The sequence below is a fragment of the Nematolebias whitei genome, chromosome 22, assembly GCF_014905685.2.
Source record: "Nematolebias whitei isolate Nwh7 chromosome 22, NemWhi1, whole genome shotgun sequence".
Classification (NCBI taxonomy): domain Eukaryota; kingdom Metazoa; phylum Chordata; class Actinopteri; order Cyprinodontiformes; family Rivulidae; genus Nematolebias; species Nematolebias whitei.
Genome location: NC_056519.1, coordinates 18,588,302 through 18,605,530, shown reverse-complemented (window position 1 = coordinate 18,605,530; position 17,229 = coordinate 18,588,302). Strand labels below are relative to the sequence as shown.

The following is a 17,229-nucleotide window of genomic DNA, read 5'->3' as shown; positions in this document are numbered from 1 at the left end:
ATGTGTTGGGCAGCTATGTGAGTGCCCAGGTGTGACAAGGCTAAATGTTTTGGCGGCATCAAGCTTGTTAGCACGTCAAAAAAAAAAAAAGTCTGTAAATTACCTGTAGCATTATATAATCTGCAGGGTTCAAAGCATGTGAAAAAAATAGCAGCTTATAGTCCAGAAATTACGGTAATTTCTGGGTAAATATTTTTTTTTTAATGTAATCATAAATTTAGGACACAAAATACCATTTATTTGTACAGACTGTATTTTTGTTTATGGAATTAACAAAAAAATACTAAAAACTGGTCACGATGTCGATCAGGTTTGCTTGGTTTTAGAGCCGTTTATTTGATTTAGAGTATTGAAAACTGAGTTGCTTTTTGATTATTAAAATAATGCGAAAACCCATCTTTTCCTGTTTTCCCCAATAGTTTCCCCTCATATGAGGGGCCAGTGATGGGGGCGAAAAAAACAACAGTTTTAAAGTTTGTGCTTCACCATTTAAAAATAACAAGAAGTCATTTTGTAGAGTTTGAATTAAATCTGACTGTTTTTACACTCTGTGAACGGGGAAAACCCCCGAAGCAACAATCAGACCAACGTGGGGCTCTGCAACTGTCTGTGAAACCACACGGAGGAAAATCCTCCCACGTGACACCGGAACGAAAGATTTACTCAAACATCTGTAATAAAAATACAATAAAGTTGTAGCTACAGGCTGTGTTTGTTGGGGACTGCAGCGCGTTGGACGACTGATGCTCGTGAAGATCACGTTTGCCGCACTTAGGAGAAAACAGGGGGTTTGGAACAGTTCTTGATTAGTGTAGAAGCTTTTAGCTTCTCTAATTCATAAACCTCTCATTGTGGGGCTCTCTGCAGATCCCCTGAAGTGTCTACTGGATGTTCTCCAGAACCCCTGAGGAACAGAGCCCAGAGTCGACTCAACCTGCTCAAACCCAAGGTAACGCAGACCCCCTTCATCCGAGAGCCCCAAATCCAAACCATCACTTACTTCAAATTGAATCAGATGTGCAAACATTGAAAATAATGTCTTTACATCCTGTAATTTCTCCCTGGTATTGTATTATTTATTTGCTTAGCTGACGCTTACAACCGACTTCCACGGTTCCCGTTTGCACAGCTGCGTTTTAGCTCCTAATGTTGGTTTGAGTGTGCAGTTTCAATCCAGGGCATAAAATGAATTATTTGTGGGGGACTCAAACCATTAACCACTCCTGATGAGAAGTTCTTCTATTGTCAGGGCCTATTTGCCTGCAGTGCACAATATTGTTTATACAAAACTCATATTTATTGCACAGTGTAGTCACTTTCTGTTCAGATTCTGATTAAATGTTTTTGTTCCTCTAAGGAATTTATGGTTGTTTGACCTTAAGACTGCATGTTGTAATGGCTTAAATAACCTTTAATACAAATATTTACCCGGATAACATGAAATGAAATTACAGTGACATAATGATGTTCTGTAAAAACACTTTCCCATTCAGTGCCGTGACATAAGGAACAGAAGCAGACATGGATGTAAACCGAAACCTGGTCCAGTTGACGGAGGCAAATAACCGCAGGGCGGTAATTCTAATTTCAGCTGCAAAAACATTCCACTTGCTATGCATCTTTGTCACAATAAGTTTTAGTGGGGATCCCGCTGATGTTCACACATGAAAGGTTCATATGTTGAATAGATGTTGCATAAAGACTTTTGACTCTGGAGGGAGATGATGAACGCAGGTCTGAAAATGATGGAAAGAAGTGATCGTAGCCGACTTTTTGTTACTGATAATCAGCTCCACTTTAGAGGAGCAGCTAAAGGTAGCAGCATTAGTTTGCTGATTTGCTGAAAAGCTGATTTATACTACGGGTAATTTAGGGTTTGGATGGAAATCCGAACAGATTAATTAACTAGAAAAATGTTACTTCCTGTGAAAATGCAGTGTGAATGCTTATTGTTGAAGGAGTTCTACTAAAAGCTGCTAAAGAAGCTGAAACCAGGTTTAAAAAGGTTTCATCCCTAAACTCTTAATATGAGTTGAAGTTGAACATCTGCTGAAAGCAGGAAAATTAAAGCAGAAGAAAAATGGCAGACATGTGTAGAAGAAGCTGAAATGGGCAGAGACTGAATAGATTATCATAAATCTGAAATGAGCAAAAAAAATAAGAAGATGAAATTAGCAAACAAGTAGCTAAAAAGGCAATAAAAAATGAAAGTAGAAGAAAGAGGCAGAAAAAGTTGGAATTGTTAGAAAGAATCACAAAAGTCAGTGTAGGGGGAAAAGGCTAGACTTAGCAGAAAAATACCTTTAAAATGTCTGAAAAAGCAGGGGGACTGAATTTAGTAGAAAGAAGCTTACAGAAGCAGAAAACTAGCTGAAAAAAGCTTAACTGAGCAGAAAAGAGCTGAAGTTGGCACAAATAAGCTGAAAACAGCTGAACTAGAACAAAAGCTGAATGAATAATTGAGTTTTTAATTCATTATTGTGTTCTTAGCTTTATAACTTTATTTTTATGCTTTCTTTGATCTTATTTATTACTGATGTTCAGCACTTTGTTTCAGCTGTGGCTGGTGTTAAAGCGCTTTATAAATAAAGTTGATGATGATGAAGCATAAAAGGTTTTAAACAGCACAAAGGGAAATGAAAGCTCCAATCATGTTCAATGAGAAAAACATGGTCGACAAAGATAAATATTTCAAAAAATAAAAACTGCACAATTATTACAGTTACCATTATTGGGTTTTCCAAACATGCCACTAAAACAGATGTGAACAATACATGACCCGAGGGCCAAAAGCGGTCCTTGCGCAATGTCCATCCAGCCCCCAATATCCTTAATAGAAGAAGAAGAAAAAAAACTTTAGTTAATAAAAACCTGCATTCTATCAATAAAACTTAAAGAAATGTAAATTAAATATCTTCGACAATTTTAGCAAAATATTTGGATAAAGATAGGCTTTAAAAAAATTAAAGTTACGCTATCAGAACTAGACTGAACCTCAACGACCCCAAAAAGCAAACCTATATTTTTTTGTTTGTTGCATATTTAAGCTAACAGTTATACTGTTTTAAGAGCCAGTTTACAGAGAGTTTGTCTTATATTCCTAAACAGTATTAGAGAGACATACATTTATCAAGCATGCTAATTATGCTACAATAAGAAAAATGCTTTAAAAAGTACTCCAGATTATCTGCCTTGAACAAAATTTATTTTCCAATTCTCTACTCGGCCCTTCGATTGCTTAAAAAATCTTGATTTAGCCCTCTGGGAAAAAAATGTCACCCACTCCTGCAGTAAAAGAATATGGTTGATGTCCTGATGCTGGAAGCACAGCCTGCACAAACAGAGCATTAGATTTAAATTACAGTGATGGGCTCAAAAACTTGTTTACACCCAGATTTACTCCATCATCGGGATGTATTGTTGCTGAGCCTGTTTTACAGTGCATTATACGTCCTTCACTATTCCTGGGTCACACTAAAATAAATTAATATTTAGGTTGGAATTGAGTATTTTAACATACAGCTAATCACACGTGTGATCCCCTTCATGCTGAGCACAATTTATTTGATTGTGCTACCAGATGTCATTTAGCTCCCCACAATCTGTCTGCCTTCCTGTTCTAGTGCACCGTAATGGTCCCAGGGCAGCTCACCGCTTCCTGAACTCTGTGAGTGGAAGCTCTCGGCATCCATTTCGTTTTGAAATGCCATATCGGGCGTGTAACTCGTCTAGCAAGGGAAACTTGAAAGGTTATTGCTTCCTCTTGTCTGCTGAAGAACTTTATCCCAGAGTTCTTCAGTGGTTTCATCACACACTGACGTCAGCTGGCGGGCACAGGGAGGTGGGCAGATTTGGCTTCTGATTTTGGGATGTCTGTCTCCACATCTGTTTCTCAGTGCAAACAGATGATTCTGGCCTAGAAAACGTTCACTGAAATTCCACACAGACTTTGATGTTCAAGACTTTGATTGCGTTAAAATACTTGTTTTATGTACAAAGAGATAAATCACTTTCTGTTTAGGAAAATGATGCACCTGCTACTTGTTTCTCCACCTGTATGTGAGCCAAAATCAAAGCTGAGGAAATGGCCTGCACCTGTTATTTTGAAAATACTGGGAATTTTTTGGTCAGTTGTCTCCTTCATGTGAGATTAATTTTGTAGTACCACACAGCACCGTATTAGGCTCCTATGGTTTGTCCTCGTTTACTCTTCAATGCCGACATAAATTTAGGGGCGTTTTTAATAAATAAATAAATTATCATCCATACATTTATTATTATTATTTTGTCTTTGGTGCTCTTCTTCTTGAAAATAATTAAGGTTCCGACACCTTTCGCAAACCTACCTCGGCTTTACTTGCTGTCATTTGTTTTCGAGCTCTCAGATTTCTTCTCACTACTATGATCCACTGGCCCAAAGGGTGAAATCCTTGGATTTTGATAATACCAAGCAGATGTAGATCAAACACTGGATGAAAAGCTGTGGATTAGTGCATCCCAGGGCAGGGATTGTAGCCTTCAGAATTATTCACTTTCTTATAACTTGGCTTTTTAGAAAGGTTCTTGTCTTGGGAAAAAATATTTCCTTTAGTCTTCTCTCATTTACATTTCTTTTGAATTGCACAGTTTGACAACTGTGTTATCGTCAATTCGTTTAAACAATTTAAACCCCATATTAACTACCTTTTAGTTTAAAAGAAATGAACTAATCTAACCCTCCAGGGGCCAAAACTTGGATTTTCTTCAAAATGTTTATGTGAAAACTTCTGTTTTTGAACCTTTAAAGCTCAGCCTTCACATGAACACCATAAAACATCTGGAAATGACCACCTGGACTTTCTGCAGTGGTTCACACATGCACGACCCAGTCCTGTTCCAACTCCCACTTACAACCTTTTTAACAAAGGGCGTTGAAGGTTTTAAAAGTAGAAATACTGGCCAAGCTTCTGCATTGGACTTGAAAGGTGTAACTTAATGTGACTAAACAAGAACATGAAGTACTTCTTTGGGATTTTCCCCAGAAATACAAGTTTTTTTATTTCAGAAACTGGAGGGGGTGAGGTGAGTTTATACATAAAGACTTCACATCAGCATGTTGGGTTTATTAATTGTAGGAGAAAATTATTGATTTGGAATATTTGATTATGTTTCGCCTGACATTTCCCACTCCCTCCTCTGTTTTTCATACCTTCTGTTGTAGATCAAAAAATAAAAGCTTGTTTTGTTGTTTGAAAGCATCGAGGTAAAAAAACTCACATTATTTCTTGAAAGGAAAGAATCTTGGCCACAAACGCCAAGTCCCTGATACTGATCAGTATCATCATGTTAGCATTTTTGTTTTCATTAAATTATTGTGCCATAAATCTGATTTATTGACATGAATTACCCACAATAAATCACGCTAATTACTTTGGGGATTCCCAATCTCATTCCTTTTTATGTAGGGCCATTGTGGTTTAATGTTTGTGTACGGTAAAAATGTCTTGACGTCTATTGTTGAGAACTTTGAGAAGTTTGGCACAGACATTCATGTTCCCTCAAGGTTAAGTTATGCAAATGTTTAAAGTTGATTAGCGCTATTGTTGGGGCAACATTCCCCAATACACAAGCTTTTGAACTGTCGTGCCAAATAACTTTTGTATGTAGCTGAATATGACGAGTCTGCAAAGTGGTGCTATATGCAAATTAGTAAATACAACTTCAAGCTATCGTCATATATGAAATTTGGTGTTATATTTACTTGTTGAGTATTTAAAAATGAACAAGAATTGAAAAGAGATTGCATACAAATGGGGATTGTTTTGCTTAAAACAAATCAAATAATTTAATGAATCCAAGATTGAGTCCCAGAGGTTGATCATTGAACATGTCACCATCCACCGGACATGAGATGTTTTGCTGTTTGTTTCAGCCCAGAGACAAGGTAATACGATCCCAGTTTGCCTGCACATATAAAGATGAAGAGCTACCACTCAACCGGGTCCTGGACTTCCCAAGCACCAGCCAGATGCCTACCTGCATGCACCCAGCACCCAAGCTAAAAACCATTCTAGACGTGGTTGACGGGATCAGCCTGGATACGGAAGAAACAACCACAGGTGCGGGTTTACTTTATTTAAACACAGAAGGTATTTCATGTCATGAATCCCCGTGGACTATGATGTTTGCAGATGACATTGTGATCTGTGATGAGAACAGGGAACAGGTGGAAGAAAACTTGGAGAAGTAGAGGTATGCACTTGAAAGAAGAGGAATGAAAGTCAGATGTAGTAAGACAGAGTACATGTGTGAATGAGAGGGAGGCAGGTGGAACAGTGCGGCTACAAGGAGCAGAGGTCACAAAGGTGCAGGACCTCAAGGACTTGGGGTCCACTGTCCAGGAAAATGGGGATTGTGGTAAAACGGTCCAGACAGGATGGAGAAATGTTTCAGGAGTGATTTGCGACAATAGGGTGTCATCAAAGGTCAAAGGAAAAGTTTGCAAGACAGTGGTGAAACCAGCTATGTTGTATGGTCTGGAGACAAAGACATGGACAAAAAGACGGGAGACAGAACTGGAAGTGGCAGAAATGAAAATGCTGAGGTTCTCCTTAGGAGTGACAAGGATGGATAAGTTTAGGAATGAGATCATCAGAGGTACAGCACAGGGTGAACATCTGGGAGATAAAGTTAGGGAGGCCAGACTGAGATGGTTTGGACACGTCCAGAGGAGGGACAGTGGGTATATTGGTAGGACGTTAGAAATGCAGCTGCCAGGAAAAAGACAAAGAGGAGATATATGGATGCAGCTAGAGAGGACATGGAGGTAGTTGGAGTGAGGACAGAGTGAGATGGAGGAGGATGGCTGACTGTAGCGACCCCTGAAGAGGGAAAAGAAGAAGAAGATGTATAAAAGGTCAACACAATTTGTGCTTCGTTCTTTGTGTTGTGATGTCAGCTTTCTCTGATGCTTCACAGCTGAACTAAGGTCCTGGCACACCTTCCTTCCAGGCCTTAAACTTTTCATATTCCCTACTCTGGGACTGGTGCTTACCATCAGCCATTAAATTAATCTCCATACTATAAAATCTGATAACCCCCAGATCTATAGTAAAAACCACAAGTTGCACACACACTTTTTTTCATTTCTCTTTCAGTGTTTTGTTCTGTGGCTATTGAGGCTCGGCTCCATCCAGTTTACATGGCGACTGTTTAATTTCACCTCCGTAGAATAAATAATACAAAGCCTGCTTGAACGAGCAGCGAACGTCAGCAGATTTGTTACAGCATTTCCCATTTTCGGTTCCAACTTTTAAAATCCTGTTTTGTTTTGTTTCAATTTTGCAGCCAAGTTGACCCGTGACCACTGGAAAAAAGAGGCACAGCAGGAGACTCTCAGGCAAAGAAGTGGAAACGCTCAACACGAAGGTGCCGGTCCAAGGTGTAAAAGGAAAGCTAGCGATCAGATGCAGAACAGGGGTAACAAAAGGAAGCAGAAGGATTCTGATCAGCCCATTGGATCTGAGAATGAACCTCCAGAGAAGAAACGGCACACTCATGTGTCAATCAAAGTTCCCGGCAAAAATGTCAGCAAGACCTCAAATAAAAAGAAGCTAATAGCCGGACAGGCAAAGCTAACCAGCTTCTTCAGGGTTTAGACTTTGCCTTCACCAAACAGTAACTCAATAGGAGTTTTAAATGTGCACATAAATCAACTTAAAGGTTGAGTTCACCCTCTGGCACATTTTGTGCTACACTTTTCTTCCACATGGGCTCTCCAAAACACTTTGACATTTTTTACTTTTTATTTATTAATTAATTTATTTTTAATACTTTTATATTTTGTCACTTTTTCCTTTTTTAAGTTTATTGAAAATATTACTATCATTCTTTTTTGCTGCCTATTTGCCAGTATACAATAAAAATTAGTAGCTGATTTGTATAATGGCCTAAACCAGGTAGAAAATTCTAACTAGCTGCAAGCTACTTGTAATCTAGCATTCATATTTGTTTTTGAACTTTTTAAACAAGCTAAATAAAATGGTTGTTGTGTAGTAATGTTGGCTATTTTACCATATTTTTCGGACTATAAGGTGCACTTAAAATTCTTTAATTTTCTCAAAAATTGACAGTGAGCCTTATAATCCAGTGCGCCTTATGTATTCTGGTTGTGCTTACTGAACTCAAACCGATTTTATGTGGTACACCGCTCAAAAATCTGTCAAAACATTTTCGTTTCGCTTAATGCGCCTTATAATTCGAAAAATACGGTAAATCACAATTTTGACAGACCCGGTACCTCTCTTCATGTTTTTAATAAACTTCAAAGATAAGGTAAGCTTTGATTATTGTAAAAATCTATGGTGGGGAGAAATCACTACAGTAATTACTTGCTACTTGTTGTATCAAGTTCCCCTTTTTTTTGTATTTCATTGTTTTTGTATTTTTTGTTTTACTTTTCATACTTTTAATTACATCTTAATATTTTTTTTTCTTTAATTACTGCCTTTGATCTTATCATGAAGCACTTTGGTAACCACTGCTGTTTTAAATGTGCTTTATAAATAAAATTTGACTTGACAATTTTTTTTTTTTAATCAGTTTAATGACAAGACCATTACCACTTTTTATGTCTGTCACTATAAACTAGAAATTAATGAAAACACTGAGTTGTGTAGCTAGCTAACGTGTTGCTCAACAACATTATGCTTTATTTAATGAATCACCATTTTATATTCTTATCACTACCAGGGAATTATTTTAATACAGAAAAGTTATTAGTTTAGCGAATAAAATAGTTTAGAGTAGTTTTTGTTTAAAATCTGGTATTGAAATTTTAATAAACAATAGGTTCATGTGTTAAGTACAGTTAGTTGTTGTTATTAAATAACATTTGCTATTAATATTATTATTAGACATTTATTTATACAGGTTAGTTCCCATTGAGCCTCGAAGACACATTTATAAGAGATACCTGTTACATGCAATATACAGGCAGATGAGAAAGAGAAACACGAGGATAGAGGAAACCAAAAAAAAATCATGTTTCACACAATGTCCTGGCCGGGGCACAGTGTAAAAGATGCAAAAAATGACCACGCAACATAAACAGTGAACATACAATGACATCATAAAAAATGTATGCATAGAAGTTACCAAAGGCAGTGAGTCATCCATGGACACTCCAGAAAGTTCCAAAGTTCTGATAAGATGGTACAGTGTCTATCAGCATCATATTAGTGTATGTAAAGAGCATGGTTTTTAGTTGGCATGTTTTACAAGGTATATAAACTTCAAGCTTATTAATTGTATTTATTTGTATCATATTTTCCCCAATGTTAAAGTAACATTTTCAAAGTTTTTAGTAGTAAGGAAAATGTGACTGCAAGCTGAACAGATCAAACTGAGAGAATATTTCTTCAATGCACTTTATTACTAAATAAATAGTGAAAGACATGTATGCAATCACTCATAAAGTTTGAACTTCTCTAAACATTGCAACACAGACTTCATTTTTAATCAACTTTATTTGGTTTTACATGCTTGATGTTGTATATTCTACAATAAAAAGCTTCAGGGTAACAGATAAAGAAGGAACTTCCACATGTTCAAGAACCAGCAAGGCTTTGGGAAGCTAAGTTATTTGCTTCCCAACAGGGTCGGTATACTCTTCCAATCATACATAGCAACACTATAGGAAAAAAGGAATACATGTAAATTCAATTATTTTAATGAGACAAATTCTTTACATAGTTCATTGGTGGCATATTTTCCAGATACTTACGGTTAAGGTTTTTATTGCTTTCATCTATATTCAAAGTGAACTCCTCAGGAGTGTGACTCAAGCTCCGTTCTGAGATCAGAGGATGTCTCCAGGAGAAGCCCGGCTTCTTCGCACGAACACCGTGTCCTTTCAGCCCCGTGTCCTGAAATCAGTCATTACATCTTAAGTTCACATTTGTTCCCATGCACACTGTGAACTCTGGCCGATCAGCTCACAGCAACATCTTTGAAAGATTATTCCTACACGTTAAGTGCAGGTGTTGTATCTGCTTCCATCAGCTGATCCAAGATGCAGAAAAACCCAAATGGAACAAACGTGTTCTCTCTTTCCTTTGACTTTATCACAGTAGCCTGTTTCCCCCCAGAAATGGTTCACCCAGATGTCTGTGCTGTCTCCAATACAGTTTTTGTTCCCCCATTACCACAGAGATAACCACTGTTCACGATGCACTGGAGACCCAATTGCCAGAAAAACACACTGCAGCCAAAACTTTGATGGAGCCCCAATATATCATCATTCTTCCCACTGTGATTTTGCTAAACCCTTTTATAGACTTGTGATCATTTGACCTTTTCGGGTAATACCATTTACCATCTTTTCCAGTGCTGCTGTAAAATAATTTTATAGACGCTTGTGTAAAATATTGACTCAACGGTAGACAAGTGGACGGTGGCCAACTGAAATGGGTCAAGTGTTTAGTCACAGAATGGAGATAATGTGCTCTTTGTTCAACTATAGTTGTGATTTATTTCAAGAAACCTTCAAATAAATGCTTACAACGCAAAAAATGTCTTGAGAATTTGGAAATGAATTTAACTCAATAAAGGCTCACATTGCTAAAATAGCATACACGTGAAACTAATGACAAAATATACAGTATTAGGATTTTAGTCATAGTGTTAAAGCTTTGAAAGTGTTTATCAATATAGAAGTTGGTACAAATGATATAAATCTACATAACAAATGAACTAAAACAATATCTTTCTTTTTTAAACTTACTGAAATGATGAAGATTTTTGGAGTCCTGTCTTCCTTCATGTTGTTATCCAGCATCACGCTCTGTCTGTACATTGTGGGAACCAAAAGTGATTCAGCCATCGTCTCATCACCGATAATGGAGTCTAAACCTTCTTGGTCTGTTGACACATCTGCTTTGCTTGAAAGCTTGGCCACGGTGACCGAGTGGCTGTTCAGTCCGGAGAAAAACACTAAGGTGAACAGGACTGAGAAGACAGACATCATCCTAACTCTCAATACTTTACCTAACAGCTGATGTGGTTTGGCTTTTAGCTGCTTTATATATTGAGACATAATAAAACCTTCCAAGTTAAAATGACGCATCTATCTTGAAAGGTTGAAGGCCACAGGAAGTGTAAAGGTGACTTCAGATGTGCTCCAATTCCATTAACCAGAAGAAAAAAAACACGAACATAATAGCTGTATTTATTCTATTTAGAGATGGAATGAACTCACATCACACACTGTTTCTTTTAATGGGAAACATGGTGGGCTAACTCAACCCCATTTGAGCGAGGCAGGGCAGGCAAAAAACGGGTCATGAGGGCAGAAAGTAATAAAAGATACCAAAATGAGTTCAGCAGGTGGTACAAAAGAGTTGGGGTGCTTCAAAAGATGCCCACTGAGTGAGCACAAAACCATTCTTAAATGTTGAAAACTTGGACACGTATAAAGACCTCCAAACTCTAGCTAATGGTCCCCAAATTATATTTTATCATATAAAATACAAGTATGTTTAAAAGGTTACATTATGCTTTAAATCTTTTTTAGTCATGACATTAACTTTGTCTGTACTCTTGATTGTCTGCATAGATAAAAAATCCATCCGATTTGGCTTTTCAAGTGTACAAAAAGTCCCTTTGAGTTGTCTAGCCTTGCCTTTCTCAAAGACCACATTAAGAAACTCGTTAGCCTGCCTGGTGTAGTTGGCAACACCGTTGGCCACGGTCATTTCTGACAAACATCCATCTATACATCCATCCATCATTTTCTGCTAGTTCTGGAGTCAGGTCTTGGGGTCAGCAGTTTGAGCAGGTAGACCCAAACATCTCTTTCCATAACCACCTCTTCCAGCAACTTTGGGAGGCTTCCATTGTATTCCCAGGCCAGATGAGAGACATAGTCTCCCCAGTATGTCCTGAGTCTTTCCCAGGGTCTCTCTCCTTCCAGCTGGGCATGACAGGAAAACCTCCCTAAGGAGGTGTCCAGGAGGCATCCATACCAGATTACTGAACCACCTCAACTGTCTAATCTCGATGTGAAGGAGCAGCGACTCTACTCCAAAGCCTCTTTGCCATTGATAAGTGTGACTCTCCTCGGCTCTCGTCTTATCAGTTCTTCAGGTGTATGCAATTTGCCACTGATTTGTTCCCCTGCTCTGTGGGCGGGATCGTCAATGCAATGTAGGCGGTATCATAAATGGTCATTGTGTTTGAGCCACTCTGCCCGTTGTGATCCTTAATCGCCCTATAATCGGGCTTTGGTTTCTTTAGTTTATTTCGGTACTGCTCATAAGTCCACATGTACCCATGTTGCACCTTCATCTGTGATACCGCTCTGTAAATGTGCTAATTTCTTGTGGCGCCATCCAGCTCACACCAAATTCTAACATCGGCCAATAAAGTTAGGAAGGTGAAGTACAGATGGGAAAATGGGGTACAGACCTCATCTTAGGTCCACAACACTTTTGGTGCTTCCATTCCAGAAACTAGCACAAACAAGACACACTCAACATGATCAGAGAGGAAATGGAGGGTAGTTTGCAGTTTTGCTGGGTTGGTCATTCAGTGACGTATCTCAACTGGACAATCTACGGCTGCTATCTGCTTCATCTATTCTAAATTATCATATTGGAGCAGTTTGTTTGGAACCAATAACAAGGTGGTTCCATAAACCGAGCCGAGTGGGGGTGGGTAGACCCTTAACTGGTGCGGAACCGATGAATGTAGAGATGGTGGCAAAGAGACACAAGTCTCTGGATAAGTAAACTTCTCGCCCTATCTCTAAGGGAGAGTCCAGCTACTCTGAAGAGAAAACTCATTTCGCAATCTCGTTCTTTCACCCATGACCCAAAGTTTCTGACCGGAGGTGGGGAAACATAGATCGACCATTAAACAGAGAGCTTCATCTTGCAGCTCAGCACCCTCTTCACCACACTGGACTGGCACAGAGGATGCAATACTTTGAAAGCAGCACCAATCTGGATTTTTATTTTTGGCTCAGCTGTTTCTTCACCTTGACAGAGATGACAGTGTTCATATCGCTGCAGGTGCTGTCCAAATCACCTATCAGACTCTATGTCACAGTTCTTCATACTTGAGCTCCTCTAATCGAGGCAATCTCTTATTCCCAACCTGAAGATGGTGATCCCCTTTTTTTCAGTTGAGGCCCATGACCTCAGACGCGGAGGTGCTAATCTTCAATCTGACTGTATGAAAACGAAGAAGGACAACACTAAATTTTGATATTGCTTCCAGTCTTGGCCAAGACGTTCTTACAATATAAAAGTAGAAATATAAGCATAAAAAGTACCATTTTCTCTTATGAAAATAAAGTGATGTTAAAAGAAAGCATGTTTTGTGTGTGTGCCTCAGGGCTGGTGCCCATTTGTAAATTAAAATTGTTTTTGTCAGATTAGTTGTTTTTTCCTCTTTTTTTTTCAACTGAGAGGTACAAAGACAAAAGTGCCGACCGTCAGCTGATTATAAAAAGGTCAGAGGCAAGCAAAATGTTGACACAGCTCCTCGCAGGCTTCGTCCCAGCTCAAAAGGCTTACCTTATTAACATCAGAAAAGCCGTAGCGCAGGGGATGGAGCACCAAGGCATGAATAATAACTATGGATCTCAGCTGAAGTGATTTTACTTGGAGCGATCAGACTTTATTTTGTAAGTATTATTGTTGGAGGGCCAGGACTTCTACTGAAGAAGTGAACTTGTCCGCTGGGGCACGGCTGTTCCAGCAGAAGCACAACTGAACCTCAACTTGAGCGTCTTGCACTGTTGTTTTAACCTTCCTGTCTCTTTGATGATGCTGCTTTTCCTTTTTAATTAGTTATTTATTTTGACTAAATTTCTCAATTTGTGAGCCTTAAATGGACAGTGGCTGCACGTCAAAGACTCGAGCAGAAAATATCAATATCACTGAACTCTGAGCTGAGCTGAAGGCTTTTATCTGTCCGATTGTTTTCTCTGGTTGGGATTTCTGAGAAATCATTACCATAATTCGTCAACAAAAAGCTAAAATCCTACGACGATCCAAGTTTTTTTTCTCCTCACAAAGCTGCTGCTGACTTGCAGCTGTTTTAACGGCAACCGCATTCACATAATGCACATGTTTTGAGCGTTTTCATCATCGGTGCTGCTCGATGCTTGCATCACCTGTCAAACGAAGGTGTTCGGTTTCAGTCGCACTGCCTGTGTGTAAGAAGACCTCAGAAGTCTGCGCTCCGTGACATCAGTAGCAGCATTTTTCGTGATCTTTGGAGGTCCAAAATGTTATTTCCTAATCCTGTATTAACATGCTGCCTTTCATCACAGACAGTCATCTTCCATTGAAAAAAAAAAGTGGAGAAAAGACAAACGCTGTTTAAGCAGAGGGGAAGCTCTAGTTCCAGGGAAATGTGATGCTCTGTGCAGGATGCTTCGTGTGTGTGTTTGTGTGTCAGGAGCCGAGCCAGGGGTTTGGCGTTATTCGCTCAGCTAAGATGCGGGTAAAAGCAAGAGGCCACATTTTGGGCCTTTTTATTTTTTCACCAAGAGAACAGACCATGGTTTCCTGGAACAATGCAGCTGATCAGAGTCCCTCCAAGGAAAATAAGGCTCTGACATCATGGGTTCTTAAAGCACACAGCTGAGCCAACACTCTCCTACTATAATCAAGTCTCAGTGAATTTCCACTGTGGCCTAAAACTGAGAAACAAGGAGAATCTCCAAATCCCAAACCGTAGATGCTTTTTTTTGTTGTTGTTGTTGTGGAACACGCTTTCATCTAACTGCTAATGTTTTGGTAGCACCGTGCACTTGCTTCACATCTGGGCTTGCTCATAGAGCTGTTTGCAAATTGGTCACAATCAACTTTTCATGACTGGATTGTGGCAATGGGGACAAAAGAATCTGGGATTTATTGGAACAATAAAACGTGAGTTGATAAGAGAATAGGTCAAAAGGAAGCAAAGATAAAACACCATCTGTAAAAGAAGTGAATGGCTCCAAACCAGTGAGGCTCTACACGCAGCAGAATACGTAGTAGAATTGGTGAGTAGTAGAACAGACCACAAGGTCATTGAAAAGACAATTGTGTGCTTAAGATGAGGAGTTGAAGAGTGTGGTGAGGTTGAGTTTCAGAGCTCAGGCCAGAGTCCGTGTCCTTAGATGCACTGGATCCCAGAGTGCATGCAGATAGATGGGACGGGAACGGGTTTATTCCAGAACACTCCTGCTTCTTGAGGTTATCCAAAAAATTCTCTGTGGTGCGCTCCTCTGCATCCCTTTATATGACATAGGATTATAAAATACAGTGGACAACATGTTTGTTCCTTGTTTTAAATAATCACAGCTGTATTTTACTGTACAACCATATTCATGTTAATTACTGGCTTACAGTAATTGTTATGGCTTGGTAACTCGCCACTGCCCACTTCTCTCTGCACGCAATCTCCCAGATTTATTCGAACCCTTGAATCTTGCAAGCTTGCATTCAGCAATTGGATCATTAGGGTGAGAAAATTGATTCTGTATTAGCCGCAAAGAGGGGTGAAATAACATCCAGGGTGGCCTCGATGACCTGGACCTCGCTGACCTCCCTTCTGCTCCACAGCTTGATCTCTGCTGTCTGCTGGACGTCAGCCAGGGAGTACATTTATCAACCTTGCCCCGTGTATCCGTTGGAAAAGTGCTGACAGCGACTGAGCTGGATCTCGACTCACTGTCACGGCGAGCATCTTCCAAAGAAGCTGAACGTGCAGCTCTGGCCTCAAGGAGAACCGCACCCCTGTCTGTTTGCGTTGGCAGACCCCCGTCACCTCGAAGGAAGTATCACGTTGTCTTTCAGTGCAGCGAGTGCGGTCAGCGTCACGGTGCAGTCCAGCCTCAGCTTGAGTTACGGTTTTAACTATGCGGCCAAAATGTCTTAAAAGGATTTAAGATGGGCAAACTACTTTGTATTATTATATATTTTTTTGCTCTTTATGTTTCTGAATCCATGGGGTTTCTCATAAAATCTGTGAAGTTAACAGGAAGAGTCGGGAGTTTCGAGTTTATATGGGCTTGCTGAATTTAAAAAAAAAAGCACTCGAGACATTTTCGTGATGTTGACAAGTGTTTTATTTCAGCAGGAATGGTGAACAGTTTGTCTTAATGTATATATATATTTTTTTTTTCTTAAAGAAGCACCATAAATACCAGTGCTGTAATCAAACAGATTTTTGAACAGTGAGCTTAAGGAAACTTTATTTACTTATTAAACACATCTGGGAGCTATGAATGACTCACACACTCCCATGTTCTGTGCTTTACTGATTTGTTCAACAAACTGAAACACTCTAGTGATTAATAAGCAGATTTGAAGCTGTTGCTGTGCTTTTCTGCGTCACTTCTTCTAGTATACATGACCGCATGGGTCTTCTGTCTGCTTCATTTTCTGCAACACAAGCTCTTTTTGAACAGTTTGAAAAGGACGTACTGTAGATGCAGTGCAGTTGAGACAAGAATGGCATCATGCAATAACCTGTTTAATTAATTGTTTGGCTTCGATAATGACAATAACGATGGGTGATCATTAGTTTTCAACAAAAAGTCTTTGGTTTGTACTGTATATCCACACAACTAGAACCAACACTGTTCTCCAACCATTTTTTTTCTTCAAATTCCTGTTAGTTAGTAGAGCTTTAAAGATACTCTTTTAAAAGTTCATGAGCACGGACCACGCCATCAATGGGACACATGATTGTTTATTGCATGATGGTGATGGTAAGCAATAGTTGCTTTGGGGGTATTTTTGTTGTAGCTCCAAAGCTTGCAGACTCCTGTCTTTAGAGCAATGGGATGCATGTGTGATTAAAACAAAGATGTGTGGGCAGAAAGGGTGAAAATGGTGTTGTCCCACTCCTGAACTTCAACATTTTTACTTTAGTAATTGCAGCTAGCACGTTTTAGACAAATTAAATTAAAATCCCAGTTGACTCTTGAAGTGAGGCCGTGCAACTTTTGCAACATTCTAAATTCACAAGTTCTAAAAGTTGCCAAGCTCAACGCTAACCTGTCTGTTGGATATCACCAGTGGATTTCTTAGGCTCCTGTTACCACTTCACACATCAATAGTCATGTTTATTTACTGAAACGGCATATGTTTGTCTTGGAAGTTGGAACGTTGGTCTGGGAAAATTTGATTGTGTTCCAAGCAAAAGTCAGAAAAGCAAGAAGAGTTGTTCATTTTTTAGAAGTTTTAGAAG

General features: G+C 39.1%; 2 protein-coding genes across 2 annotated transcripts in view; one reads left to right on the top strand and one right to left on the bottom strand.

Annotated features, from left to right (window-relative positions):
- The window catches only part of LOC119427999 (PARP1 binding protein), a 15,503-nt gene extending 7,866 nt beyond the window's left edge, over nucleotides 1-7,637 (top strand). The window contains exons 8-10 of the mRNA XM_037695643.1: nucleotides 868-949; nucleotides 5,912-6,098; nucleotides 7,327-7,637. Of these exons, the coding sequence (XP_037551571.1) occupies nucleotides 868-949; nucleotides 5,912-6,098; nucleotides 7,327-7,637 (580 nt within the window). The remainder of the gene's footprint in view (nucleotides 1-867; nucleotides 950-5,911; nucleotides 6,099-7,326) is intronic.
- A 1,950-nt stretch (nucleotides 7,638-9,587) lies between these two features.
- On the bottom strand, nucleotides 9,588-11,005 carry pmch (pro-melanin-concentrating hormone). The gene is made up of 3 exons (XM_037696197.1): nucleotides 10,763-11,005; nucleotides 9,764-9,905; nucleotides 9,588-9,670 (listed from the first exon to the last, which is right to left on the bottom strand). The coding sequence occupies exons 1-3, from the start codon at nucleotides 11,003-11,005 to the stop codon at nucleotides 9,588-9,590; spliced, it is 468 nt and encodes a 155-aa protein (XP_037552125.1).
- Nucleotides 11,006-17,229: the final 6,224 nt, after the last annotated feature.